At 55.5% G+C, this 27,960-nt stretch overlaps 1 protein-coding gene across 2 annotated transcripts; it reads right to left on the minus strand.

The window, feature by feature from the left end:
* Positions 1 to 2,656: 2,656 nt before the first annotated feature.
* Positions 2,657 to 27,827, minus strand: KCNC4 (potassium voltage-gated channel subfamily C member 4). Of its 2 annotated transcripts, XM_030473190.1 has the most exons (5): positions 27,170 to 27,827; positions 25,432 to 26,179; positions 19,190 to 20,126; positions 17,594 to 17,779; positions 2,657 to 4,151 (listed from the first exon to the last, which is right to left on the minus strand). In XM_030473190.1, exons 2-5 carry the CDS (start codon positions 26,080 to 26,082, stop codon positions 4,090 to 4,092), a joined length of 1,836 nt encoding a protein of 611 aa, XP_030329050.1. In that variant the 5' UTR covers positions 26,083 to 26,179; positions 27,170 to 27,827; the 3' UTR covers positions 2,657 to 4,089. The 2 variants fall into 2 exon arrangements, with proteins under 2 accessions (XP_030329050.1, XP_030329052.1); XM_030473192.1 differs by lacking the exons at positions 2,657 to 4,151; positions 27,170 to 27,827 and adding an exon at positions 11,398 to 11,839 and having other exon boundaries at positions 25,432 to 26,178.
* Between the last annotated feature and the right edge of the window lie 133 nt (positions 27,828 to 27,960).

Here is a 27,960-nt window from a genome sequence, read left to right on the forward strand (position 1 = left end):
AGGCAGGCCTGAACTGCTCCTGTCCATGGGATGGAGATGCAGCACAAAGCTCTGGAAGCCTGTCCTCACCCAGAGCTGGCTCAGCCCTGGTTATCTGCTCATGGTGGGATGCTCAGTTCCTGCTGCCCTTATCCTGGGCTTTGCTCTGATGTGGATGCAACCCTGGGAGCTGTTGCCCAGCCATGTCCCATCCCCTCCCAGCAGCTACTTCCCTAGATTAAACCCTGTGTGCTCATCACCTCCTAACCTGTCATTCTGGGTAGAGATTGTACTTCCCAGATTCTGGTGTCAGCCTCGGCACAGAGCTTCCCGCTTGTTTTTGTTGACAGCACCATCTTTCCCTGATTAAAATTCCTTTAAGAGCACCTAATGGCTGATCCCAGCAATCCTGTCCCTGTCCCGCTGTCTTTCTGCCCATGTTCCCTCTCTGCTGCATGTCCCCAGGTGCTGGTGTGCCTCCATCCCTGCTTAGTCTTTCCTTGGCTTCAAAAATCAAGGGAAAGAGTCAAAAATGCTCCTGGAGATGGAGGAAGAGGTGATTTTTATCTGGGAAAAGAAAGGGGCTGGTGTCAGGCTGTGCCAGGCTCTGCCCCCATCCCTCATTCCCCTTCTCCTGCTTGGCTGGTGCTGGGTTTATACCAAGAGGGATGGAGAGCCACGAAACGCAGGCCAGGAGGGGACTCATGCCAAAAGCACCTGAATTCAAACCATGAGGCTCCGAACGAGCAGCCTCATGGCTTGGATTTGGGTCCCCACCAACCCCAGGCTGGGGCTGCTGGAGTTGCGGATATGGGGAACACCAGGAGCATCCCACTGGGGAGCTGGATGACTGTGTCCAAATCTGGTTTGAATTCCTTGTGGGGACAGCCAAAGCATCAACAAACTGACCTTTCTGCTCCCCTTTGGGCTTTCTGCTCCCTCCATGCTCTTTCGTGCCCGGTCCTGGTGCTCCCCCAAGGGGATTTTTCCCCGTCTCCCATCTCCATCCCCTCACCCACCACAACCTCCCTGTGTCTCCATGGTCCATCGGGAAGTTGGAGTGCCCTTGGCCTTGCCCAGTGCACAGCCCCAGCCCAGTGATGGAGCATCCAGAGCAAGAGCTAAGGAAGCCCTGCACCATCTGAGGGGGGTTGGGATGGGGGCTTCACCCCCCTTCTGCACCCAAACACCACCTCAGCGTTGTGGGGTGAAGGACCTTACCTGGCTGATGGCTCACATCCACCTTCAGGCAGCTTCAGAAAGGTTTGGCAGCACTTCACACTCCCCCTCCTGCCCCAGATCTAGGCTGTGGCTGTAATATTCTCATCCTATTGCCCCAGGGTTGGGTGTTAAGGCATTAACTCCCCCACCAAGCCAACAGGCAAAGAGGGGGGAGGAGAAGGGCACCATGGAAAGCTGGGCGATCCCTGGGGTCCCTGAGCCATCAGTTTCTTCCTCCTGATCATTTTTGGTCCAGGGATCAGTGGGGAACAGCTGTGGTACAGAACGGTGATGGGAAGAGGCTTTGTCCAGGATGGAGAAGGGACCTTGTCCTGCTAAAGCAGACACCTCCATCCAGCTTTGTACCATCCACCTTGTCCTTAAAACACACCTCCCAAAGAGTTAGACTGTCCAGGTCCCCTTGAGGTCCCTCTCACACAGCCTGGCAGGTCCTGAGCACCCCTGAGATGCTCCAAGCACCCACAGTCCCCAAATGCTGCATGAGCCTGACCCTGGCGGGATGCAGGTGTTCAGCATCACTTGACCCAGCATCCCTGGTCAGCCAGGACCCAAGGATCCATCCGTGACCACAGCCATGTCGGAGAAGTACCATGGGGCTCTCACGAGGGCTCTCTGCAGCCGCAGCAGGAAGCAGAGCATCTCACTCCCAGCCTCGGAGGAAGGCTCCTGCTTTAATTGCTCTTTGGCCTCCAGCCACTGATTGCTCACATTTGTGACTGCTTTCTTTGCAGTTCCCTGGCAGCTTTTCAGTTCCCTCCACTGGTTTTAACCATCCCAACCTCTCCCGGTCTCAAATAAAAGACCTCATGCCCTTGGGGTGGGTTGTCAACAGGTTGAGCTCCAAATTCCCCATCCTGGATGTGTCAGCTGGCATCCCTCCAACTCACTGCAGCAGTGGTTTGGAGTGTTGGAGTTGTTCCAGGTCTCTTTGGCTCTCTGGGGCTCATGCTGTGCCTCTCAGAGCTGGTCAAAAGGTGACACCAGGAGCATCCCAGCTCCAGACTGGGGTGAAACATTAACCCATGGGTCAGCTTAATGCCGACTGCTTGGCCTTGCAGCTAGACCCAGCCAGCCCAGCGAGGACCAGCCCATTCACCTCAATGCGCTGTTCACTCTGAACCCTAAGGATGGCACAACTGCAGCCATAATGCTGATTATTTCATCTTTGATAGCCCGAGCAGGCAGAGCCAATGCATTTGTCAGCTCTGCAGAGCCTCTTCTTCAACAAATGAATATCTTGTGGATGGTGAAACCAGTCTGCTGTGGGCTTTCCAGTGGGCTCTACTCCAAGATGTGCGATAAAGTGAGGAGCTTGGCCACAACATCTAGGCAACGCCGCTGCTGAAATCACCATTCCCACTGCCAGGGACATCCCAGGGTTGGGACAGGGCTTTGTAGGCACAAAGGATGCTGGCGGTGAGGAAACACATCGGCAGGAGGGGTACAGGAGCTGACTCAGCTCACGGATGTCTTTATTCGAACTCTAGTACGGTTGGACAGGTAGAGGCATGCGAACAGGACAGACAGAAACGGGAGTAGTATTGCCTTGATCACAGAGATATGTAACAGCATTAGAAAGACACTGACCCTTCCAGGCCAGCCGGGTTCACCCCACCTCAGCCACCGATCGCTTCCCATCCCCATCCCTGCACCCCAACCGACCCGCTCATCCCCCCCCGTCCTCTGGGGTCTGCACCCTGGGCTGAGCACCCATGGGAGGGGGGTGATGGGGCAGCCACCCACTCATGGCACCTCGAATGGAGCCTTTGAAACCCCAGAGAAGGGTCCCCAGCAGCTGTGTGACAATGGAGAGGTCAGAGTGTGTATGGTGATGTCCCGATGAGGCTCCGGAGCCGGAGAAGTGAGGTGCATCCAAAAGCAATGGGCGAGGGGCAGGGGGCAGCCCGAGGTGCACTGGGGACATGGGCAGCATGTATGTGGCAGGGCTGGCAGCAGGCAGGGGAGCAGGGCCACCCCCAGCACCCCGACCTGGCCCCGTGGCTGTGCAGCACCTCTTGGGGGGGACCCGGCTGCCAACCCCCTGCCCCGGCCACAGAGCTGGTGGCTGGAGCTTTGGGCTGCTGTGGTGGGCAAGGAAAGCTCCTCTGGGAGAGCATTCCTGGGGGCATGCGTGTTCCGGCCTTGGGGAGAGCATCCCTTGGCCTCAGGGACAGCATCTCCCTTGGCGAATGCATCCCTCAGTCTTGGGGAGAGCATCTTCCTTGTGGAATGCATCCCTCAGCCTTGGGGAGAGCATCTTCCTTGTGGAATGCATCCCTCAGCCTTGGGGAGAGCATCTTCCTTGTGGAATGCATCCCTCAACCTTGGGGAGAGCATCTTCCTTGTGGAATGCATCCCTCAGCCTTGGGGAGAGCATCTCCCTTGGGGAATGCATCCCTTGGCCTTGGGGAGAGCATCTCCCTTGGGGAATGCATCCCTCAGCACTGAGGAGAGCATCACCCTCAGGGAATGCATCCCTTGGCCTTGAGGAGAGCATCTCCTTTGGGGAGAGCATCCCTCAGCGCTGGGGAGAGCATCACCCTTGGGGAATGCATCCCTTGGCCGCCAGGAGAGCATCCCTGTGCTTTAGGGAGAGCATCCCTGGGGGAATGCATCGCTCAGCCTTAGGAAGAGCAACACTTGGCCTCAGAGAGAGCATCCCAGAGCCTTGGGAAGTGCATCCCTTGGCCTTGGGGTATGCGTCCCTTGGGGAAAGCATCCCTCAGCCTCACGGACAGCATCCCACCACCCTGGGGACAGCATCCCCCAGGGTGTGCGTCCGTCTGCCTCGGAGAAAGCATCCCTTGGGGAGAGCATCCCTCAGGGACGGCATCCCTCACCGAGGCGCTGCCTGCATCCAGCCAGAGCTCAGGAGAAGGTGACCACCTCACCCTGGGGGTAACTGGAAGAGAGGACGTCTTGGCAGGTATCTGCAATTAAAGACACAAGTATTAAACACATTAGACACTGCTTTCATCAGTCGATGTGGAGAAAGAGGAGAGGGAGAGCAAGAATGAGCTTCCAGGGGACCAAACGTTGCAGGGTGAAGAAACCAGAGTAGCTACAAAGTGAAATGGTCTTCTCCAGAGGGATAAAATGCTGCTATTCCATCAGTAAATCAGGAAAAATATTTTACAAAGCCTCAGAAAGGACCCAGAGATGGCAACTTGGGAAACAACGTGGAGTCAGGGTGATTTTGGGGGTAAAAATCACGAGCAGAGGAACGAAGTCGTCCCTGCTGCAGCTCTCTCCTGCAGAAAGCTGCTCTTGACCAAAACTTCCCAAGCCAGATGTCCCAAAGCCAAGCCTGGTGCATTAATATCCCACAGTGTTTTTCCTTGTCTCTCTCTCTCTCTCTCTCATTCGTTATCATTGAATTAATTACCACTGATTGGAGCTCTGAGTCACAACACTGCCTCTCCCCGTGTGCCAGGACCCAGGTTCCAGGCGAGGGGCCATCAGACAGGGAGACAGTGTCTGATCCACCCGATAAGGCGCGGAGCTGCCCTTTCTACCCAGGGATTTGGCTGCAAAATCCCCCTGCCAGCTCCTGAGCAGGGCTTTGACCCAACTTTCCCCCCTGAACACCAAATATAGCTCCAAAAGCACCTCATTTTCCTCAAAAGAAAGGTCTCATCGTCTATTGAGCATCACTGCACAGCTTGGATGAGCAGCATCCAGATGCAGAGGCTTTGCAAAGCCACGTATCCGGGAAAACCCCCTTGGGATTAAAGTCCCTCAATCCCAGGGCTTGCAGGAGAGGTCCCCACATCCAGAGCTGCCAAAAGGACTGCTTTGGGAGACCCATCACCATCCCCCAGCAGCAATTTAAGGACCAGCATGAAGCGGCTGCTGCAAAACCTCCCCACTCCTGGTTCAATCACTTCTGCGAGCAGCTAAAAGCTCTTGGCAGAGCTTGTGGCCTGCTTGAAACATTCCCCATCAGGTCGATTGATCTACCAGGGACACGACTCAGCTTTTAACTCCCATCTCCTCCCCATTCAAAGCCACTTTGTGTGCGAGCTCGAGCCCTGCTGCCCTCAACCCCCAGGGACCTGCCTTGGAAAGCAGCTTCCCAGCCCCGGAGAAAATTAGCACCACTAAAAATAAATAACAACAGCTGAGAGATTCTTTTCTCCCTGTTGTTAAATCACTGTCCCCCGGACAAAGCCACCACGAGAAAACCGCCCTCCTGTTTCAGCTTATTGTTCCCAGCTCCACCAGCCAGTTCCAGCCTCTCTCATCCTCGCAGCCCCTCTGCAGCGTATGGCACCATCCTCAGGTTAAAGCCATTCCCCTTGTCCTGTCCCCACAGCCCCTTGTCCAAAGCCCCTCTCCAGGTTTCCTGGAGCCCCTTTAGGCACTGGAGCTGCTCTAAGGTCTCCCCTTCAGGAGCCTTCTCTTCTCCAGGCTGCCCCAGCCCAGCTCTCTCAGCCTGGCTCCAGAGCAGAGCTGCTCCAGCCCTCACAGCAGCTCCGGGGCCTCCTCTGGCCTCGCTCCAGCAGCTCCACGTCCCTCTTGTGCTGTTGCCCCAGAGCTGGATCAGGACTGCAGGGGGGGTCTCCCCAGAGCACAGCAGAAGGGCAGGATCCCCTCCCTGACCTGCTGCTCACGCTCTGGGGTGCAGACACACACCGCTGGGTTTCACACAGTCCCACTTTCCCCTGACAAGCACCTCCCCAAACACCCTTAAGTGCTGCATTCACAGGCTGCCAGCCTCCAGCTGCTCCAGCACAATGTTTGGGTAGGTCCTACACTAACTTCACTTGGTCTGCCAATGCACTTGCTTCTGTTTTTTCCTTCTTTTTCTTTCCCCCCACATTGTTTGCAGACAAGAGGCTCAGGACCTGCTGATAGAGGAATCACCAAAAGCCAAAACACTCCTGCAAGGGATGGCTCCTCGCAGCCCCCATGGTCACCTCTCCACTTTTCAGGTCCTTTTCCTTCCACCACTGACACAGGAGGGGTTTGAAGAGCCAGCAGTGCCCCATGGGGCAGAACATCCCACTGCATCTTCCAGCCCCCATCTGCATCTCTCACAATGCCCATCTCCATGGACCCCGTAACAATGGAGGATGTCGTGATGATGGAACAAAAGCCAGTGGCCATCTGCATCCATGGTGCTGTGAGGACCAGAGATGCTACCCTGGTGGGCTGCACATCTACAAAGCCACCCCTCACCTTGGGCATCCTCTGCACAAGCCAAGAGCTGGTCCCCAGCCTCGTGCCGGCGCGGTGCTGCCATCAGGCTGATTCTCTTCCCACTCTCCGAAGCCAAAGGATTACATTTTCCATGGCCACCAGGACATATTCCCTGCCCCAGCCTGTCCCACATGAGAGGAAGAGTGTGATCCGCTCCCCAGCAGCCAGCAGAACATTTTCCAAGCCTCTATATACCTTTCCATGGGGGAAAAGCATAAAAATCCCATCTCCAGTGCAGGCTGGGGCACAAAGCCCCTTCCAACCCAGCCTTTATGGTTTTCCACACCAGGCAACCAGCTCCCATGTTTGGATGAGCTGTTTTGGGAGCCCTGTGGGGGGAAAGGGGAGGATGGGATCTCTTGGTATCCGTTTCTGCGTCTGCTTCAGGTTAAGTAAGAGACTGGGAGCTGGGAGGCACCTATTTATAAGCTCAACTGCATCTTATTTTGCATCTGCCTCTGCTCTCCCTGTTCCTCATCAGCACGGGCAAGGGATGGGGTTGCTATTTATTTTGCATTCGGTTTTATTGTCATCAAATAAGCACTGAGGATTTTTCCTGGCAGTGCTGGGGAAGCCAGAAACAGGCTGCTTCTGGGTAGAACAATTACTCTCTTGACATCTTCACCTCCTGCCCTGCTGCCTGACAGGCCTTTCTATTTTCTCAGCTCTTTCAGGCATCTCCCGAGAAACAGAGTAGTTGTTGCACCAATAACAATTAATATTTGCATGTAACCCGGGGTGGCAGCACAGTCTCCACACAGCACTTGGCCTCTGAGCCTTCCAGGAGGAAGAGAGAAGCGAAAAGCTGCTGCCGGAGGGGAAATTGTCCCCAAATCGCCCCAAATCCAAAGGATGAGGCTGCTCTGGTGCACTGGGGTGGGTTGTTAGAGGGGCTTGATCCTTGTCCCAGAGTCCTGCTGGGCTCAGCAGACAGACACACAGACAGATGCAAGGACTCAACGTCAGGGCAGCAACACCAACAACATCCCAATGCAGCATCTCTGATCCCATTCCTGCTGTTGAGCATCACGTGCATCTGCAGCCACGATGGGGAGAGGACTACAGGGCACTAAAGTTCCTTCCGGTACCACGCTGCTGAGCATCACACTATGCATAGGCAAGGGGCATGTATATAGCAGAATCGGACTGGTTTGAGTTGGAAAGGACCTTAAAGCTCATCCAGTTCCAACCCCCTGCCATGGGCAGGGACACCTTCCACTAGAGCAGGTTGCTCCAAGCCCCATCCAACCTGGCCTAATGGTATTCACAATGCTTTATCTGCATGTTCCTACTCAATCACAGCATCCCACTGGGAACAAAACAGCAGCTCAGACCCAACATGCTCCCTCCACCCCATGGGAAACCCTCTTTTCCAGGCTGGCGAGCTCACTGCCCCGACAGTCACTGCACACCGGTTGATTTTTAGAGGTTTTTTAAAATGCCATTTTAGGACTTGGGCATAAATCAAGCACCCTTCCTTTCTCTCCCTGCTTTTCCCCTTAGCTGGAACGTGCGCTCCTCGCCAGATCCCTAAACATAGATAAGTGGCTGGGAGGATATTCGGGGGAAGTATCGTATATTCTTGCTCTATTCTTATCCTTTTCTCCAGGCAGCCAATTTTGGCCGCTGTTTGAGATAAAACCCTGAGCTCCAGAGATATTTAGTGGTCTGGTCTTCTGTTCCGCTACGGCTCCTCGTAGAATGTTATCCAAGAGGGGATTAACTGCTGCCAAGTCGCCCCCAAAACCAACCCAGACCCCACCTAAAAATAACAACATGCTGTTTTCCCCCTCCTGCATCCCCCAAATCACTTGCTCAGAAGGCGGCGGGGAGGAAGAGGGACAAGATGCGATGGGTTTCTCAACAGTTTGGTGCCTCCCACTGAAATCCCTCCGTCTCCCATTCGGGGCTGGGTTGGTTTAGAGGAGCTTTTTGCACATTAGTCATCCCTTCTCCCGAGTTGCATAACGACATTGCTAAAAATTGCATCCTACCGGCTCCATATCAGCTCTCACACTCAAGCCTCGTTGCTCTGATGGGGAATGAGGGGTTTTGGGGGGTCCAGCAAAGGTTTTACCACATGGAGCAACCAGCTCCAGTGTTTGGATAAGCTGCTATGGGAGGCCTGTGGGGGGGAAATGGGAAGATGGGATCTCTTGGAATCTGTGGCTGCATCTGCTCCAGGGTTAATCCTTTGCTTTCAAGAGACTCCAGCCCCAAAGTCTGAGGTTCTTGGTGTGCTGCTTCTGCAAGAGACAGGGCAGCAGTGCTGGGTTTTCATGCCTGGCTCATCCCCAAAGTCAGTGCATGACCTTGGTTAAATGATTTATGATTTAGAGACCACTGGAAGCTATGAGGGTGACCTTCCCGCTTGCACGGGCTGGGGATATTCCAGCTCCTCCTGCTGTGAGAGAAGCAGCTCCAAAGGGCGGGTTGTGCCAGACAAGCACCAGTACGGTGCTACCGTACTCACAACCCTTCACCCAGCTCATGGGGTTTTGGGGTGATTCATGAACCCGGAGAGTTACCTGACTGTTGGATGTGGGAATACCCTTTCATTACAGAAATCCAAGGGATGCAGCTATACCAACACACATCATAAACCCGGGTGCTGCTGGCAAAGGGTGAATCAATATCATGGCACGGGGGTCAGAAACCACCACAGAACACCCTGGGCAGAGGATGGATGCTCATCCTAATTACTCCCTGAATCCAAACAAATTCCAGCTCCAGCACCGGCTCTATGTGGTGCTCAGCTCCTGCCATCAACCCCCATAATCCAGATCATGGCACCAAGTCTTTTTGCCTCTTTTCTGCTTCCTTTCACCTCTGGCTGCTCTGCTCACATGGCTGAGGCAGGGGAAGGCAGGAAGGAAGGAAACAAAGCAAAATAAAAGGCAAGTGCTTGTTGTTGGCCCCGTGTAGGGCTTGGAGGGGGGTGTTTTGGAGATGTGGTGGCTGGCTCCTCCTGGCAGCTCCTTCAACTCAGTAGGGAGGAAATAAACCAAGCCAGACGAGGCACTTAACTCTTCCTCCTTGTGTAGCATCTCTGGCACTGTGGCAGCAAGGAGTTTTACTGCAGGAGGCTCTCAGTGTTAACCCTTGTCTAAATGGAAGGAAACTGAGGCACAGGGAGCCTGCGAAGGAGCAGGAGGGTCCCAGCTGTGGGATCTGCCAAAATCCAGCTCAGCTCCTTCAAGGTGGAGGGACCAGTCATCCACCAAGGGGATCCTCACGCTGCAGCATCCCCTGAGGACCACCTCTGGATTGGCCACGATAGAGGGGAAAGGCGAGAGCTCCAAAAAGCTCTTGGGGTTTTTGTTATTCTTAAACACAGGCAAAGCTAAGCTTTGCTCCCCACCCTCTGACTGAAAGTCCTCAGGCTCCAGCCCCACTGAGCTGGGGTAAGGAAAGAGGCCAAGAAAGCAGGAGGATGACAGTCAAGAGCAGGCCTGCACCCACCAAACCAGCTCCTTTCAGCCACCAAAGACCCAGATGCCTGCAGGGAGGCAGAGCCAGGATCATGGAGCTAGAAACTGTATTGCCAACAGTGTGCTGGGCTGCACCCCCAGAGCATGAGCAGCCGGTCAGGGAGGGGATCCTGCTCCTCTGCTGAACTCTGGGGAGCCCCCCCTGCAGTCCTGATCCAGCTCTGGGGCAGCAACACCAGAGGGACTTGAAGCTGTTGGAGTGAGCCCAGAGGAGGCCCTGGAGCTGCTGCGAGGGCTGGAGCAGCTCTGCTCTGGAGCCAGGCTGAGAGAGCTGGGCTGGGGCAGCCTGGAGAAGAGAAGGCTCCTGAAGGGGAGACCTTAGAGCAGCTCCAGTGCCTAAAGGGGCTCCAGGAAACCTGGAGAGGGGCTTTGGACAAGGGCCTGTAGGGACAGGCCAAGGGGAATGGCTTTAACCTGCCAGAGGGGAGACTGAGATGAGCTCTGAGGCAGAAGCTCTTCCCTGTGAGGGTGCTGAGGCGCTGGCACAGGGTGCCCAGAGAAGCTGTGGCTGCCCCATCCCTGGCAGTGTTCAAGGCCAGGTTGGACACAGGGGCTTGGAGCAACCTGCTCTAGTGGAAGGTGTCCCTGCCCGTGGCAGGGGGTTGGAACTGGATCATCTTAAGGTCCTTTCCAACCCAAACCAGCCTGGCATTCTATGAAATGAGCCAGAACTCAGGGGACTGCAGGTTTTGCTCCAGTTCAGAAATATCTTTCAAAATCATCCCAAAACCTGACATACGTGAACAAAAACCAGTAGTACAACAGGGAACTGAGCACTCCAACCACATCCTCCCAAGGAGGGGGAGGACCCGGGTCAAACCCAGCTCCCATCCCTATGGGGATGCTCTCCCTATCACCCTGCATCCATCTCAAAAGAGGATTCTTTTGAGAAACCCCCCATCCATTTAGGCATCATTTTCTTCCAAGTGTCTCATTTCCCCACTATTCAACAGGAGTAGCACTTCCCCAACCACTCCTGGGGACCTGTATTCCTCTTCCCACCACCTCCCAGCTCTTCATGGAAGCATCCATACATCTATTTGCCAAACCTTTATCCCAACTTCCTTGTTCTCCCCACACCCAGCCCAGGGCCCTAGAGCCTCCATGGGTTGGTTTTCATGGATGCCAAAGCCACATTCAGCCCCACAATCATCCCTGAGGTTGGACAGAGAAGCAGACACAAGAAGGGAAGCTGCAAGTGTGATTTAGGCAGAAAAAGGCACAAAACAAGAGGGGAATGGCTGCTGGGCAGGGAATCAAGGTTTATTCATCTGTTGCTCCCAGAAACCTGAAGCTGCTTTTAAAAACCAAAAGGAAAAGTGACCTAAAACGATACGAACTCAGCCATTTCCAGCACAATGATCTATAATTGCATGAGTCAACGTGTCCTCCCTGCATCTCTACCACCCTTTAACCCAAGTGCAAACAGCCCACGGGAAGGAGGGCTCGACACCACAGGGAATCGCACGGCTTGGCCCAGTTTATTTAGGATGAATAAGGTTTCAAGAGGGGGGGGAGAAGAAAGGAAAACACCACCTACTCCAGGGATTGTCCAAAACACATGGAGAGGAGACAAGTTCAACGGAGACATTACACGTCCTGCAAACCAGGCAGGGGGAGCACGGCAACAGCGCTGGGCTGGATCGGATCAGAACCCGCTTCTCAGGGCTGGAGATGTCCCAGCTCGGTCTCCTGTGGGCACGGGCAGCGCCACGGAGACCCAGTGTCACTGGGGAAGGGGGGGGGACAGAGCGACACAGCACAACAAAGCGGGATCCGGGTGGCGCTTTAGAGGATGGAGGGGACGGGAGAGCAGGGACGCCGCAGAGGACAGGGAGAGCTGCAGTGGGACGTGAGGGGAGGCAAGCCCACCGTGGATCCTGCCACGCCATCTATGCTGCTTAGGCTCCGGGATTTTCCATAGCCTTGGTGAAGAAAACGGGACAGGTTAGAGCCGAGCAGCCTCCTTCCTACGGCTTGGAAAGCAAAGAGCACCAGGGTGAGCATCGCCCAGCCCCACACCCCAATTCAACCCCCTAAAGCACAATCAAGAAGGGGTTTGTTGAGGGCAACCAAGCTTCTGGGGATCATTCAGACCTTCCCCTCCCTTGCCCTGGGCTCCCCAAGCAGCACCAGCCAAATCCAGGACTCCAGAGTCGCTGATGCTGGGAAACCAAATCGCTCCTGGGGAGTGTTGGGTTTGGTTTCCCAAATTGCTCTGAATGAGGAATGAGTCTGGGGATTTTGTGGGCTGAAGCAAATGGGGAAAAGCAGCAGAACTCAAACATGGGATTTGGGAGGAGCTATTCCCCCAGCTCTGGTTTTTAAGCCAGCTGTAGCAGCAAGCTGCTGCTGACACCTTTCTGTATGGAAAGCAGCAGGTAGATGCGCTCATGGTTTTCCATGAGAAACTGCATTAAAGAGCAAATATTTCTATTGCTTTAAGCACAGGAACCATTCCCACCCCCCCAAAGAGCCAGAAATTGCTCCAGCTTTTATTGAAAAGCAACAGGCAGAACAAATGCTCTCACAGGTCAAAAGCCACTTGTCTTTCTGGAAAGAAACTACCTATTTGCAGTGAAAATGGGCTTTTTAGGTCTCTGCAGCAGCCCTGTTCAAACATGAGCCCCAAGAGCTGCTCTCTGGATCACTGCAGCTTGCAGGGACAGGTCTGCTGCCAAGATATGGAAAACTAAGGATGGTCCCAGCCAGGATGAGCCCAACCACCCTGCACCCTGCTGCATCCTACTGGGATGAGAGGAAATCCAGCCAAGCCCTTGCCTTCCCTGCAAGCACCAGCGAGCTCCGGAGTGAGCGTGTGTGTGGACATGGAGGGGGGAAGAAGGGAGGCGGCTCCCTGACAGCAGAAAAACAAGGTGATGGATGGTCCCTTCAGCAGTGCCAAGGCTTGGAAACTGTCTCCGCATCTCCCCGGGGACTTCACGGCATGTCCTTGGGTTCTGCTTCCATGCAAAGGCACTAAGAGCAGTTACTGGCCCAGCCAAGGCTGTTTTAGGCTTGGATCAGGGATTAACACTCACAGTATCACCCCCAAGGAGGATGCTGAGACATGAGCATCATCTGCAAAAGGCTCCAGAGCACTGCCTCTTTAAATCTGATTTTTATCCCCTTTTAATACCTTTTCACAAATCATTTCCCAACCGCAGCAGCCGGCAGGGATAACCCAGCCCCCGAGGAGATGCAGCATCCTCCAGGTCCAGGGTACGGAATGCCACCTGCCTAAACCTGTTGCTGACTTCAGCAAAGCTTTTCCACTTCCCGCATCAGAAACAAGAGCAGAATCAGGCCTCAAAGAAGAGAAGAGCAATTTCCTTATTTCCTTTTTGGCATAAATCCACACAGCAAGTGAGGAGGGAAGCAAGCGCAGCGCTGAGCCGGTGGGAGCAGGGGATGCTTCCCCACCTACAGCAGTTGATGCATAGACCTCCTGCTCCTCAAGTAACCCTTGAAAACCTCTCTCAGGCTCATCTTTCTGCAAACCTTGCTCTTTTCCCAGGAGCAAAGAGGCTTCTCAAAGAGCTCATGCATTCCCCTGCCACCCTGTGCCCATGCAATGGGAAGCAGTCGTGCCAAGATGCAACTGGTCCCTGAAAGCTTGGGGTTATGGATGGATCCAGCACCCAAACAACATCAGTTTGGCAGAGAGATGTTACAGGGCTTGCTGGCAGTGCAAGGACCCACTGATGTGATTGAGCACTTTATAGGGATGCTCTTTGCCCTCTTGCTCAGATCACTGCATAGAAAAGGATGGCAATGGGCATAGGAACAGGGCCAAAGTACTGCTGCCAGCTTTAAGTCTCAAGCATCTCAGTTCAGGGTGGCATTTAAGAAAGATGCTCGATTGCCCCAGGGTCCCTCTGCAACAGGACTCCGAGGGCAAACCCACCCCAAGCCCAACACTTCATCTTCTCCTTCAATTTATTCCTAAACCACACTCATGGGAGCAGCTGGGAAGGAGCTCAGGGCTCCATCCCTGAATGCCACCAAGCTCAGGGCCAGGCGGAACCATGGAGTCAAGCAAAGCACTAGAGGGTTGTGCTGTGCTAATTGCCACCGGTGCTGTTCCTTAAGGGAGCTGGTATCCCAGTAACTCACATAGGTGCCAACTGAGGTCACTGGGATTGCTTTATATAGGGGTTTGTTGCCAAGGAGCCATATAGAGACATCTTCTGAGCAGAGCAGTGGGGCAATGCCACGCTCCTCACCAGCGAATGCTTGCACGTGCATGCTCACATATGCTTTGAGCCAGCAGCAGATGGGGATGGGGTAACGCAAGCAGGAGCATTGCCCAGGAACGCCTGTGCTTGTTGATAACAACGGCCTGGTGCTGAGCTGTGTGTGCATGTACTCACACGTGTGTTCCCGTGCAAACGTGGGCTTGTCCTCACTTCATTCCCCCCCTCCCTAACCCAAGCATCACTCACATGAGCATCCCCGCGCTCGAGCCCACACTGCTCAAGCCACATGCTGGTCACAGCCCTTCACTAATAGCAAGCAACAGACTAAAAATCATCTGTGTGATGCTTTGGGGTTTGACTACCAAGCCAAAAATTGCCACTTTGCCAGGTTGGTGTGCAGTCAAAGGAGGTGCTGTAAGAGCTGACCTGGAGGACGTTAAATCCCCGTCCTTCCATGTAACCCCATTGCCTGTGGCTCCTGTTGAAATCGTACAATCCCAGACTGGTTTGGGTTGGAAGGGACCTTCAAGCTCATCCAGTTCCAACTCCCTGCCACGGGCATGGACACCTTCCACTAGAGCAGGTTGCTCCAAGCCCCTGTGTCCAACCTGGCCTTGAACACTGCCAGGGATGGGGCAGCCACAGCTTCTCCGGGCACCCTGTGCCAGCGCCTCAGCACCCTCACAGGGAAGAGCTTCTGCCTCAGAGCTCATCTCAATCTCCCCTCTGGCAGGTTAAAGCCATTCCCCCTTGTCCACTCTGGTTTCAATCACTATCTTTTCCCTAGACTGTCATAACCAATCTCAGAGGCATGGGGGATGCTGAACTCATCCTGCCTCCATATCCCTCCATCCAAGCAGAAGACAGGGGCTCATGTGCCAAGACAAACCCATCCCAACGTGTCTGGGCCCAAGCAGGACACATTTAGGGGAACTGCTGAGCAGGCCGTGAGTGTTGCAGGGAGATAAAGGGTCTGGATATGTCCCCAGCAGCAAGGGAGCAAGGAAGCAGCAATAGAGACAAGAAACACATGCCACGTGGCAATCCACTGCAATCCAGATCTATCTTCTCCAGGGACCATGTCCAAGGGGTGGTAGGCAGGGGTAGCCCTTCTCTTTGAGCTGCTCTAAGGAGACCAACCTCTGGAATTGGGCTTGAACCATGATGGATGCTGAGATCTGCAGCATATTCCTGAACCAGCTCCAGCTCCTGATTTCCACAGCTTGTACAGACATCAGTACCTGTCCCAAGATCTGACAGATGGCCATCAGCAAGTCGGGCTCAGAACCAAGCTCATCTCAATTTGCAGAGCTGCCAACATCCCAGTACCAGAACAAACAGCCTCAGCAGGAGATAAATCAGGATGAGGGAAGAGGCGCTCCCGCAGCTCCCAACGGCTGGGCACAGGAGGCTGCTTTGCCACTCTCATCACCTCTGGTCACCACTAACCCTGACCGTGCTGGAGCATCTCACCAGGGAAGACATCAGCCCTGAGCTCCCATGGAAGCATCGCACCAGTCCATCCCCAACAACCCAAGCATCCCAAGCAGTGCTACAGCAACAAACCTTCGAGGGCCTCCAAAGCACCACCACCACGAGCCAACAGACCTTGGCGTGCAGCTCAGACACAGTACATCATCTCTTCTCCTCCCTGGTCCTAGATATTGAGGTTCCCTCTTCCCAAAACGTCTCATGCATCACTCAAGCCACTCTGGACACCAGATCCACTTTTCTCCAGGTGGAAGACCATTTCAGCAAGATGGGGATAAGTGACCCATGTCAACATCTGGTTTTAATGATGACACTTGCAGGAAAGACACCAGAACAAACCAAGAAAGATCACCAAAGTGCCCTTTGAATAGCTGTTGCTGACACCATGCAAGGAGAACCACCTCCTGGTCTCCAACAACCAAATAATGTGATTTGGGAGCCCAGCAAAAGCAGCACTGGATCCTCAGCTCTCAGATCTACTCTAATTGTCCTGACTTCAGCAGGACCAAGCTCAAATGCTTCAGTTGAAGTGATGCCTGACTTGAGCATCTTGTAAGGATGAGGATCAGCACTGGCTTTCATCCTTCTCCTTCATCCCTTCCAGTTCAGTATCCCTCCAGACTGGAGCAGGACCAGAGCCCCCTCACCCCTTTGCATTAGCAGGCATTAACAAAAGAAACAAACTGCACAGGAAAAGACACTTCCAGGAAAAACATGAGGCATTTCAAGCCAATATTTGTCTAGCACCCTTCTGCCCAAAGATGAGCAAAGCTTTGCATTTCTTCCCTCTTCCTAAGGAGGAGGCTGAGCAGGAATGCCAAGGGGAATCTTTGATTGCCTAGGAGGAAGCAGCCAATTTGCTTCTACTAATGTAATAAATGTGATTGCCCCCAAACAGCTCCCTGTGTCCCAAACCCATCTCTCCTTTACCATCCCAAGCAAGGCTACAACAACAAACCCTTGAGGGCCTCCAAAACACCAACACCACGAACGAAGCCTTGGCATTAAGCTCAGAGATGCTGCACATCATCTTTTCTCCTCCCTGGTCCCAGCTCCCATGCCTCCCATTCATTGGGAGATACTGGGATGATGGTACCAAGCAGGTAGAGATAGATCTTCATCCCATCCTGGACACACAAGAAAAACTCCAGAACTGAAGAACTGAGCCATGTCTTAAGAATTATCCCAGCAATCGAGGGTGCAGTTGGATCTTGTGAGTGAAGGTAGGGACTGGATTTACCCTCCTAGGGGCTGGAGTCAGGCCCAGGACACGCTCACTGGTGGAGCAGAGAAGGCTGGAGGACAGTGTGAAGGGATCAGGGTGAAGAGGAGTGTTGTTTTGTCATGGGAAGGAAGAGTTTTGTGTTTTCCTGACTCATCTCCCCCACAGTTTCCCATTGAAAACCTCAACACTCAACTCTCACATTCCAAACCCAGAGGAGACAGCCCTGCTGGCAGCCCGGTGCTGTTGGCAAGGCAGCACTTGACACATCGCAGCTCCCTACGCTCGAACCCACCAGAAGACATCAGAGGGGAAAAGGAAAGGAAAAGCCTGTGGATTCTTTTCCCTGCTGAAAACCTTTTGACCACCTTCAGTCACAACCTCACCACAACCCCAGGGGAGATGTCCCCCTCACACCACCCTGAGATGGGCGATTGAAGCCCAGGAAGAAGAGCTGGAAGGACAGGAGAAGCTGAAGCACTGGGGAGCAAAGGGACAGAGCTGTCCCCACGGAGAGTAGTGCATCCAGCGTGGGGTCACACACCCCAAATGGTGGCAACAGGGGAGGAGAACTTGGGGGAGCAAAAACCAAAAGTATAGAGCTAGCACAGAGAGACATGGTGAACAAAGATGAAGCAGATGGAGAGGCAGGAGGACAAGTGGATTTGGGGAGCAGAGAACAACAGCCAGGCAGGCGGATGGACGTGAACCACTGTCTTGGGTCAAGGCAACAGACCTTCACCTCACTCCTCCCATATCAGCCATACCTTTCTGGATGCCTCCATCCGCCGCACAGGAGAAGTCGCCTGTGGCCAGCAGGAAGCATGTGGAGGATTTCTTGTTCTTATCCCGGGTGCTGGAGCGCCGCATGGGCCGCTTCTCCTCATCGGTGGGTGACAGCGGCTGCTCCTCATCCGACAGCACCACGTTGGCTTCACCATTCTGCTTAGAGTCTGCAAGAAGGTGGCAGAGACCCATCAGCAGTCAACAAACCCACAGGACGAGGTGCTTGGGGTGGACGGAACGGTTTGCTTAGACCATGCAAGGAAGCAGAAGACAACTTTGCAGGTGGCCCAAAGCAACACCCACAAATCCAGGTCCCCATCCCAGCCTGGACATGCTAACTTTGAGTTACCAGGGGAGCAGGACCACTCTAAATCCTCACCCAAGCAGCAAAGAGCAGCTTTACTCCTGCTGAGGGTTATATACCCTGCAAAGCCAAGCAGAGAAGAAACACCCATGGTCTTTAAGATCCACCCACCTCTTTGGTGGGAATTAGCTCTCCAAAATTCCCACAGCTGAGATAAGAGCTGCTCAGGTTAGTGCTGAAGTGTTAATTGATGGCATCTGGCTCTGTGGTTCATTAGCTGAAATGATGCAATGCCAGATGAGGGTCTGGCCTGAGCTCCTGGATCAGTGGTGGGGTGAAGGGATGGGGTTGACCTGCTCCTCTAGAGCAGGACACTGCCAGGGCTCCTGGGGCACGGGATGTGTAGGCATTGGAAAAGGGAGATTTATAAAGGAAAACTACTATAGGGCATTTGGAGCTCCTTGTGTCCTCACACATGAAAGACCATCACTGTTAAACACATGTGGCCAGATGTGCAGCTGCTCAGGACTGACGCTGCTGAATGCAACATCAGTGCAGGACACAACCCCACCGGGGTGTCTCCTATTTCCTCGCTGCAAATTAACTCTCCTGACCTGAAGGAAAGACTGACCAAACCCCGAACTTCACCTCAGTGCCTGAGGCCAAACCATAAACACAGAGGGGCTGACTTTGCTCCTTGCTGAGCATGGGATTTGGAGCAGTGTTGACCTTGCCAGGCAGGGATGCTGCGTCTATTAGAAGATGAATGGGGAGGTGGGGTCAAGTCCCAGGGAATATCCATGGATTTACCCATTTTTGTGAAGCTTGTCTTGATTTATGGTGGGAGGAAGCAAAACAAATTCTACCCCAAAAGCATTACCAGGCTAAGATGGGAATCGGACAAATAACCTCTGTCAGTGTGAGAAAGAGATGGGCTGGGTAGGGTCACCTTGAATCACACCGTGGTGACTTCATCCATGCCATCAGAAAAGCAGGATTTCGCCTTTATCCCCCTGCCTGGATGGTGATCTTAATCTGCAGCATCCCGGTCCACCAACACGGCACCCAATATCCGGACACCCAAGGGCCCCAGCCCTTTCTGCACCAAGATCTCACCAACCCAAGAGCTGGGGACTGTATCCCCAGCTCTTGCTGCTGCTGGGAGCAGCAGGGCAGCTCCCAGGGACTCTGGGATACAGGGAACCAAAGACATTGCCTTGGGGGCTCCTCCTGGAGGTGTCCCCCTCCCTCTGCCCCACTTTGGGGGTCTCACCTGACCGTTTCCTCTCCGTTGCCCCCTCCTCTACCGCCAAGGGGCAAGTGTCGCTCTGGGTGCTGTTCCGGGGGGAGTTCTCCTCGGATTTGCAGTAGGTCGGGGAGTCCAGCGGGGCCGGACGGGGTATATGCTTTTTCTTCTTCTTTGGCAGCTTCTGCTTGGCCATGGCCAATGAATAGTACATCCCAAAGTTATTGACAATGACAGGCACGGGCATGGCGATGGTGAGCACCCCGGCCAATGCACAGAGAGCCCCCACCACCATGCCCGACCAGGTCTTGGGGTACATGTCGCCGTAGCCCAGGGTGGTCATGGTCACCACAGCCCACCAGAACCCAATGGGGATGTTCTTAAAGTGAGTGTGGTCGCTCCCACGTGGGTCGGACGTCTTGGCTCCAATCCGCTCAGCATAGTAGATCATAGTGGCGAAAATCAAGACCCCCAAGGCGAGGAAGATGATGAGGAGCAGGAATTCATTGGTGCTGGCCCGGAGCGTGTGGCCCAGCACCCGCAGACCCACAAAGTGCCGTGTCAGCTTGAAGATCCGGAGGATCCGGACGAAACGGACCACCCGTAGGAAGCCCAGTACGTCCCGGGCAGCTTTGGAGGACAGGCCACTGAGACCAACCTCCAGGTAGAAGGGCAAGATGGCCACAAAGTCAATGATGTTGAGCAGGTTTTTAACAAAGAGAAGCTTATCTGGACAGCAGATGATGCGAACCAGGAACTCGAGGGTGAACCACAGGACACAGACCCCTTCGATGTAGGTGAGGATGGGCTCCGTCTCCACTTTATGCGTCAGCAGGATGGTCGTGGTGTTGCCAACCACGAGGGTCTCCGTCACGTTGACGTCGATGTTGAAGGCCTCGTGCGTCTCCAGGCAGAAGGTTGTGATGGAGACCAGGATGAAGAAAAGCGAGGCAAAAGCAACTACCTGCAGTAGTAGAAATCACATGGGCTGTTAGGGGATTTGGGCCAACCCCACCTGATTTGGGTCAACCTCTCCTCTTTGAAGGAGAGCAGCAATTATGAACCATTGTGACAGCTTTGGGGCAGCCTGAGACACACTTCTGGTGTCACCTGCCTTTGGTCCATCTCTTCTAATCCCTACTAGTGAATAGCAATAATAGGGATGGGAGAAGTCCTCAGTGAGTAAAAACAAGTGTGCCTGTCTCAAAACACCCCAGAGCTAAGCTGCTGCCACCTGTTTCCCCAAGACCAAGGATGGAGAATGAGGAGGGTTCCCTGGGCCTGTCCCATGAGTTGACAGCAAACCTCAGTGTCTGGGGCCATCAATCCAGCACCTTTCTCCAAGTGTTATGATAGGTGCAAGGGAAGATGTGCTGGGCTCTAGGTGTGGCTGGAGATGTGCCAGGAATGACAGTGATGGGGATGAAGGGAGACCTGCAGCACATGTGTTTGGAGCAAGCCTCCACTGGGAACCACATTAAAAGGGGACTTTGAGAGGACTTTGTCAAAGATCTTTCCCCCACATTCATTCCAATGCCCCCCAGATGAGACGTTCACACCATTCACAACTGTGAGGTTTGGGGTCTGGATGTATCAGAGATGTCCCTTTGTCACCTCCCTGCTCCCTAAAAGTCAGTGGTAGACGATGTGCCCACCAATGCTCCCAGCACTGAGAGGGCAGGACAAGGAGGAGAGAACAGGCAGAGCTCAGCATCCTGCTGATGCCTCAACCTGGTGTCACCCAGATGCTCCCCTTTCTCCCCTCTGCCCAACCAGTGAGACCAGTTGCACTGGATGGAGACCTCCAACCCCTCCACATCACCTTCTCCCTGCTTTGCCTCAGATAGGAGCAAGGAGGGGCCATCAACACACGATGGAAACCTCAAGCTGTGTCAGAAAGAAACCACTTTGTCATGCCCCCATCAATCCTGCTCAGCCCTCCCTGGCAGGATGAGCTCATGATGAGTCCATTACCCATCTGCTTCCAAAAGCCCCCGAGGATAAGCCTCCGAGAAGAAAAGCTCTTCTTCTACCTTCCTCCAGCACAAAAGCAGGGCAGTTTTGGCTTCCCAGGAGCACATCCTGCTATGGCACCCTTTGCTGCTCACACACCCGAGCAGGATGTGACCTTGTGCTGTTGGAGCCACCCGACAGGCTGTGTTCTGCAAGCAGCGGCACCGAGACACAGCCCAGGTCCTCGGCTGGAGTGAATCAGCAGCAGAGACAGCCTGAGTCACGCTTGAGAAAAACCCAGCCCTGGCCACCAGCCGCAACGTGCCAGCAGCCCTGAGCCTGCTGGGAGCATCCTTGAGGGGTGTCCCCAAGGGCAAACCCATGTGGGTGCAGCACAGAGACCTTCAGCCCTCCAAAGGTTTTCACAGCCCAGAAACCAACCGTATCCTGGGCTGCATCCCCAGAGCGGGAGCAGCAGGATGAAGGAGGTGATCCTCCCCCTCTACTGCGCTCTGGGGAAACCCCACTTGCAGCACTGTGTGCAGTTCTGAGGTCCCCAACATAAGAAGGACATGGAGCTGTTGGAGCAAGTCCAGAGGCCACGAGGATGCTCAGGGGCTGAAGCACCTCCCGTATGAAGACAGGCTGAGAACATTGGGGCTGTTCAGCCTGGAGAAGAGAAGCTGCGTGGAGACCTCAGAGCAGCTTCCAGTATCTGCAGGGGGCTACAAGGATGCTGGAGAGGGACCTTCATCAGGGACTGTAGTGATAGGACACGGGGTGATGGGTTTAAACTGAAAGAGGGGAAGTTCAGGTTGGATATAAGCAGAAGTTCTTCCCTGTGAGGGTGCTGAGGCGCTGGCACAGGGTGCCCAGAGAAGCTGTGGCTGCCTCATCCCTGGCAGTGTTCAAGGCCAGGTTGGACACAGGGGCTTGGAGCAACCTGCTCTAGTGGAAGGTGTCCCTGCCCGTGGCAGGGGGTTGGAACTGGATGAGCTTTAAGGTCCTTTTGAGCCCAAACCATTCTACGATTGTCAGTTAGTTGTAAAGTCTAAGCCAGGCTCTAACTGATGAAGAAACGTCTGGAAGATGATTCTCCGGCCCTAGTGGTAGACACCTGCTTGGGTATGGTCTGAGATGCTCCATGCCCCTCAGATGACACCACGCTGGACTATATGCTGTGGTGTGGCTCCATTGGGGGCAGCTCCAAAGGCAGCCCCCACCGATCAGCTGTGCACAATTTGGGAAGCAAACCCAACAAAAAAGTGGGATCTCAAAGCAAGACCAGTTTAACCACACAAGCATGTCCACACATGGCCAAAATAATCCACTTTTCAGCAGAGGGCTGAGTAACATTCCTGGCTTTCCCTGAAGGGGAATCACAGGGAAACTGGAAGACTCAACTTCAACTCAAAGCAAAATAAGAGGAAAGAAATTACCAAGGAAGAGGGTGAGACCCTGGAACGCTGCGGGAATGAAGCAGCCCTGCTGCATGAGTCGTGTAGGTGAGATCTGATTTAGCCCCAGGAGCAAAAGCAACCTCTAAAAATAGATGAATCAGGTTCACAGCCGGTGCCAACCATCGTCCCCCTGCAGAGTCAATAGTGCTGCCCCAGTTTTGTGTCAGCTGTGACCAGAGATGGCTCATCTCAGCTTTGGCCTCTGCTCCAAGCTCAAGTAGCCACCAATGCAGCACTGAAAGTCCCACCAAACAAGCCCTCCACAACCTGCTGGTGATCTACACGATCTCAACGTGTGCTCAACAGCTTGAGATGGATGTTCCAAAATAAACATGATCCTACAGGGGGTCACTGGCCTGGAATTCCCAGTGGAAGTGAGGTCAGGACCCCACAAGTCAGGCTGCAAAGGGATAATGAGGAGCTACGAATAAGCAGAGCTTGGAAGTAGAGGTGAAATCACAACCAGGGCAGCTTTACAGGGGGAGAAAAGGAGTTTTAAACTCCAGCTGGGAGTTTAGGGACCAAATTTCCACTGAGACTGGAAAAGACACAGGAGCCAGTGATCCCACTGGATTGATGCTACAAGGAAAAGAGGCTAAAATCTTGGGGAGGGGAATTTCTAACCACAGGCTCCAGCTCAGGAGGTGCCAGGAGAGAAAAGCTGGATGGAGGGAAAGACGGAAATAGCCGGGAGTTGACTGAGTCAGGGCCCAAGGGGCTGCTCCATGGATGAGGAGGAGCAGGGACTGGAGAAATTCAGCCCTTGAGATTCTTAGTCACTGCTGTTAGGATGGAGGGAGAGGGTTCAAACGCACGACCTGGGATCACTCTCCTGCCCAGTGCTGCCAAGGTTTGGGAAGACCGGCTGCTCCAGCACATCCCCAGGCCGAACGTGGTGGTCAGCAGCACCCCTTCTGCTCCAAAAAGGAAAGGGGACACTCCAAAATGGGGCAGCATTAAAGAAATGCCACTTCAGCCACTCCAAGACACCACGGCAGCACCATGAACGTTGCACATGCAGAGATGCTCATGGGTTCCAGAGCATCCCAGTGATGGATGGTGACTCCAAGCCAGTAACAGCTCCCCACATTAACTGGGTGCACTGGGCAGGTTGCACTGCTCCATGCCTCAGTTTCCCCTTTGCCAAAGCAGTCCTAAGCCGTTGCAGAACTATACTGGTATTTGAGAGTGGGATATTGGAACAGAAGAGACTGTGGGTGATAGCACTGGAAGGCGACTGTCCCCATGGCAGGGCTAAGCTGAGCCTTTACCTGGGAGCAGGAAGAAGGAAATGGGGAGCTCCCAGCGCAGATTGGTCCCACTCCAACCCAGGGCTCACGTCACAACCTGTTCCCTCTTTCTTCCCTCCAACACACTCCTCCTAAAGCAAATGCCTCTCCAAGAGCAGCTCAGCACACGGGAGAAGCAGAACCGAACAACAGTGTGAAAAATCTGAGCTCAATTATTGTGCTTGGGTTTATTTTGGGGGTTCTTTCCTTTTTTATTTGGAGCTTTGCACCACTCAGAGCATCTCTCCAAGGTGATGAGCCCTCAGGGATGGGCAAAGGATCAGGTAACCCTTTTAAAACAAGTTAAGCTCTTGCTGGCCAAGCATCCTCTGCGTGTGTGTGTTGCTTTTGTGTTAGCAGCAAAAACACTGCCTTGACAAACTGACCCCCTGCCCTGTGTGCTGCTGGTGGGTGTGAAATGCCTGCAGGATTTCTTACCATTGAGGGCTTTTTTTACACCTCTAAATACATCCAGAATTCATTTTAAGCCCAAATGCCTGTATGTGCGTGTGTGGTGGATGTATAAGCTGTGTGATGTGGGATACACACGCAGCGATGGGATGCAGTGGGGATGGAATGAGGTGGGGATGGGGGGGTGTCTGTGGGTCAGTGGGCAGCACTTTGGGGATGATCTAAGAGTAGCTGGGAGAGGAAACACAGGTACAGAATAGTGCCCGAGCCAGGCTGGGATCCCAAAGATGCGCCTGGTTATGTGGGATACATCCTGAGCATCTCAGTGTCTGTGGCTAGGGACTGTCTGCATGGCCAAGGAGGATCATGGGTGAGGTGTTTGTGCGTGTATGTGCTCCTGTGTGTCTGTACACAGTGTACCTGGTCCTCAGGGATGTGTGAAGATGAGGAGGGTTGGGGTGTGTGTGTGAGTTACTGTGGCTCAGAGCCCGTGCTCACATGTGCTGATGGGCACCGTATGTTGTGTGTGGGCAGCATCGGTGCGGTGATGGTGGGGACCAGGGTGCAGGGATGAGGGTGCTGGTGGGGCGCAGGGAGAGGTGCTTGTGCAGAGGCACGGGGTGTCCGTTGGGGCTGCTGAGGCTCTAGAAGAGGACCACGAGTTCCCTGCGGATAACCATGAGGATTCCATCTGCTTCAGGACCTGATCTGGGAGCCAGGAGGCACCAGCCCCTTCCCCCCAATCCATACCTGGGCCATTAGCTCCATACCTGTCTGGGTTTACACACAACCCAGTGAGAGGAACCCAAGCAATCCTGCCTGTCCTGGAGCATCCTGAAACTCTGGCAGGACTCAGCCCTGCCAAGGACTCTCCCTGACAATCCCTCCTCTCCGTGTGTCCAGGAGGTGGACAAAGGAGGCAGGGGGTGGGTTTGCCCCCCGTTTCAGCCCAGATGCAATGCATTAGGAGGGGATGGGGAGATGATGGAAGAGATTTCCTATAGGATGAGATATAGCCAATGTGCCCCATGGTAGGAGGGGGATGGCTATGGTGAGGCCCACCAGCAAAGTCCATCTCACCCATGGGGATGGGAAGGTGAAGACACGACCCCAGTATCATCCCATCCCACCTTCCCACTGTGTTTCAGGAGCTTACCCTTGCCGCCTTGGACGAGTAGGGATCCTCAAAGAGCGCCCACATCCTGGGCTGCCAATTCCGACAGCAGCCAGCCCCTCCGGCAGCCCCCGCCGCGCCTGGTGGCCTGTCATCCATGCCCAGGCGTTGCAGGGCCATCTCCCTACCCCCTTCCTCTTCAGGCTCCTCTCCACCAGCCCCTCCACCAGGCTCAGGACTCTCGAAGATGTCCAGGGCCTCTTCAGCATCGCGGTGCTGGCGGTAGGTCATCCAGCAGCACGGCTCCACGTCCGTCTCATCGATGCCCCAGTAGGTCAGCTCCTCCTCGAAGAGGGGTCCGCAGATGTCCGCGGGGCAGTGCAGCTTCCCGGTGCGGTAGTAGTTGAGCACGTAGGAGAAGATCCCAGGGTGACGGTCGAAGAAGAACTCATTGCTTTTCCCATCAAAGTCAAAGTTGCTCTGGGCATCGGGGTCGGCCAACCAGGCCAGGCGGGTGCCCGGCAAAGTCCGTAGGGTGCTTTTGTAGGTCTCATGCCGGGTGCCCCCTACATTGATGGTGATCTTGTCCGACTCTTCCCCTTTGCCCATCTCTTCCTTCAGGCATGTTTTGGAGGGTGGTTTGTTCCCAGACTTGCGTCCACGGTAGGAGGAGACACACACCGAGCTGATCATAGATTTCGGTGGATGGGAGATGCACGCTACGCGCACCCTTCCTCCGGGCGAGGAGCTGGGGGTCGGCGGAGGCGGGAGATGGGGGGCACAGATGGGACTGGGGAAGGGGGAAAAGGGGGGGCTCAGCCTTGGCTCTGGCCTCAGGGGGGAGCAAGCTGGAGCCGAGCCGGACACCGCTGGCTGCTGGGGGGGGGACAGCAAGGGGAGGCTGCAACCTCCACCCCCTCCAAAACCACCCCCCACCCCGAATAAAACCGCCCTAAACCCCAGGAGCCAGCCCAGCCCCGCCGGGCAGCAACAAGTGCGGCAGGAGGGGGCTCGGGGCGGGGGGGGGGGCACACCGGCTGACCCGGGGGATGCGGACCCGCCCGGGGATGATGCTGATGCTGCTGCCGCCGAGGCCGGGCCGGGGGAGGGGGGATAAAGGGGGTTGAGCCCCGATCCACACCGGGCAGAGTGTCCCTCACTCCGGTACCTGCAGCGCCCGGCGCGGGGGGGCCCTGCCGCCCGCCCCTCCCGCTCCACCGGCTCCGCGCTCCCTCCGCCCCCCCGGGCCGCGCTCGGCGAGAGGGGGGACGGCGGCGGGGGGTGGGGGCGCGTTCCCGGTTTCCGCCGGGGGGGGGGGCGATGGATGCGACCCCTCCGCCTCCCCTCCCGCTGTCCACCCCCCCTTCCCCAGCCGGGCTCTGCTCTCCCCCGGGGGGGGCTGCGGCGCCGGGGGCCGCGCTCACGCGTGGCCGGGCCGGGGGGGCCCCTGTTGCGCCCCGCGGTCGCTCCCGGCTCGGCGGCGTGAGCAGCTCCGGGGCTCGGCGGGGGAAGCGGCGGCGCCGCCGCCCCCCCGGGGCTTTATAGAGCTGGGAGCAAGCGGCGGGGTTACAGGAGCCGGTACCGCCCCGCCGGGGGGGGCCGGGGACCCCCCCCCCGAGCCCCAGAGCCCGGCCCCATAGCCCCCCGCTGCGCCCCCCGCCCGCCTTCATCCCTCCATCCCTCCCTCCCAACCACGCTCCTCCATCCCGCATCCATCCCTCCACCCCGCATCCCTCCGCCCCGGCCCCCCTGGCCCCCCGCATCCCCAGGCCCCGCTCACCTCCCCGCGGCTGCGGGTGAGGGTCTCGGGGCTCGGTGTCAGCGAGGAGTGAACCCCGGACACCCCGGCTCCGCTTCGCGCCGGAGGGGAAATGCAGCCCGGAGCTGCCTGCGGATCCGGAGCCAGCTCTTGGCAGAGGCTCGAGCAGATCCCATCCCTCCCTGGCTCGCAATCCCTCGCTCACCGGGAGGTCAGGAGAGACCGACCCCGAGCGCGGAGCCGTGGCCGGTGGGGAGCCGGGTGCCTGCGGACAGACCAGACCCCCCCTTCCCTCCCATCACCTTCCCTCAGAATCTCCCCGTCCTCTTTCAGCTCTTGAGTGGAAGATGCCCCTTCCCCAGGGCTGCACCCCAAGGCTGGGATCAGGGTACAACCACCCCAGCACCAGGGGGCCTTCCCCTAAACCCTCCTCCTTGGGGGGGCTCTTGCACCCCCGGGGTGCTGGGGATGCTCAGCCCGTCTCCCAGGGATGCTCAGCCCCATCTCCTGGGGCTGGGGAGGAGGTGAAGAGCTGCGGTGGCCCAGGGGACAAGGCTGTCACCAAGGTGAAGACCTGAGGGACCGCATGCTGCCAGGGTGAGGGGGTGCAGGTGGGTCCTTTGGGATCACAGATGGGATCCAAGCCCAGCACAAGCCCGTTATTGGGGTGTTGGGGGGCGAACCGGGGGGGTCAGCACTGGGATAACAGGGTCTTTGGTGCAGGGTGAAGGGACAGCGAGTGAAGGATGCTGCCCCACTCCAGCATCCCTCTCTGCACCTCCCCAGGCTCCGAGTGTCCCCCCCATGTCTCT

This window comes from Strigops habroptila, chromosome 18, assembly GCF_004027225.2.
Source record: "Strigops habroptila isolate Jane chromosome 18, bStrHab1.2.pri, whole genome shotgun sequence".
In the NCBI taxonomy this organism is placed as follows: Eukaryota; Metazoa; Chordata; class Aves; order Psittaciformes; family Psittacidae; genus Strigops; species Strigops habroptila.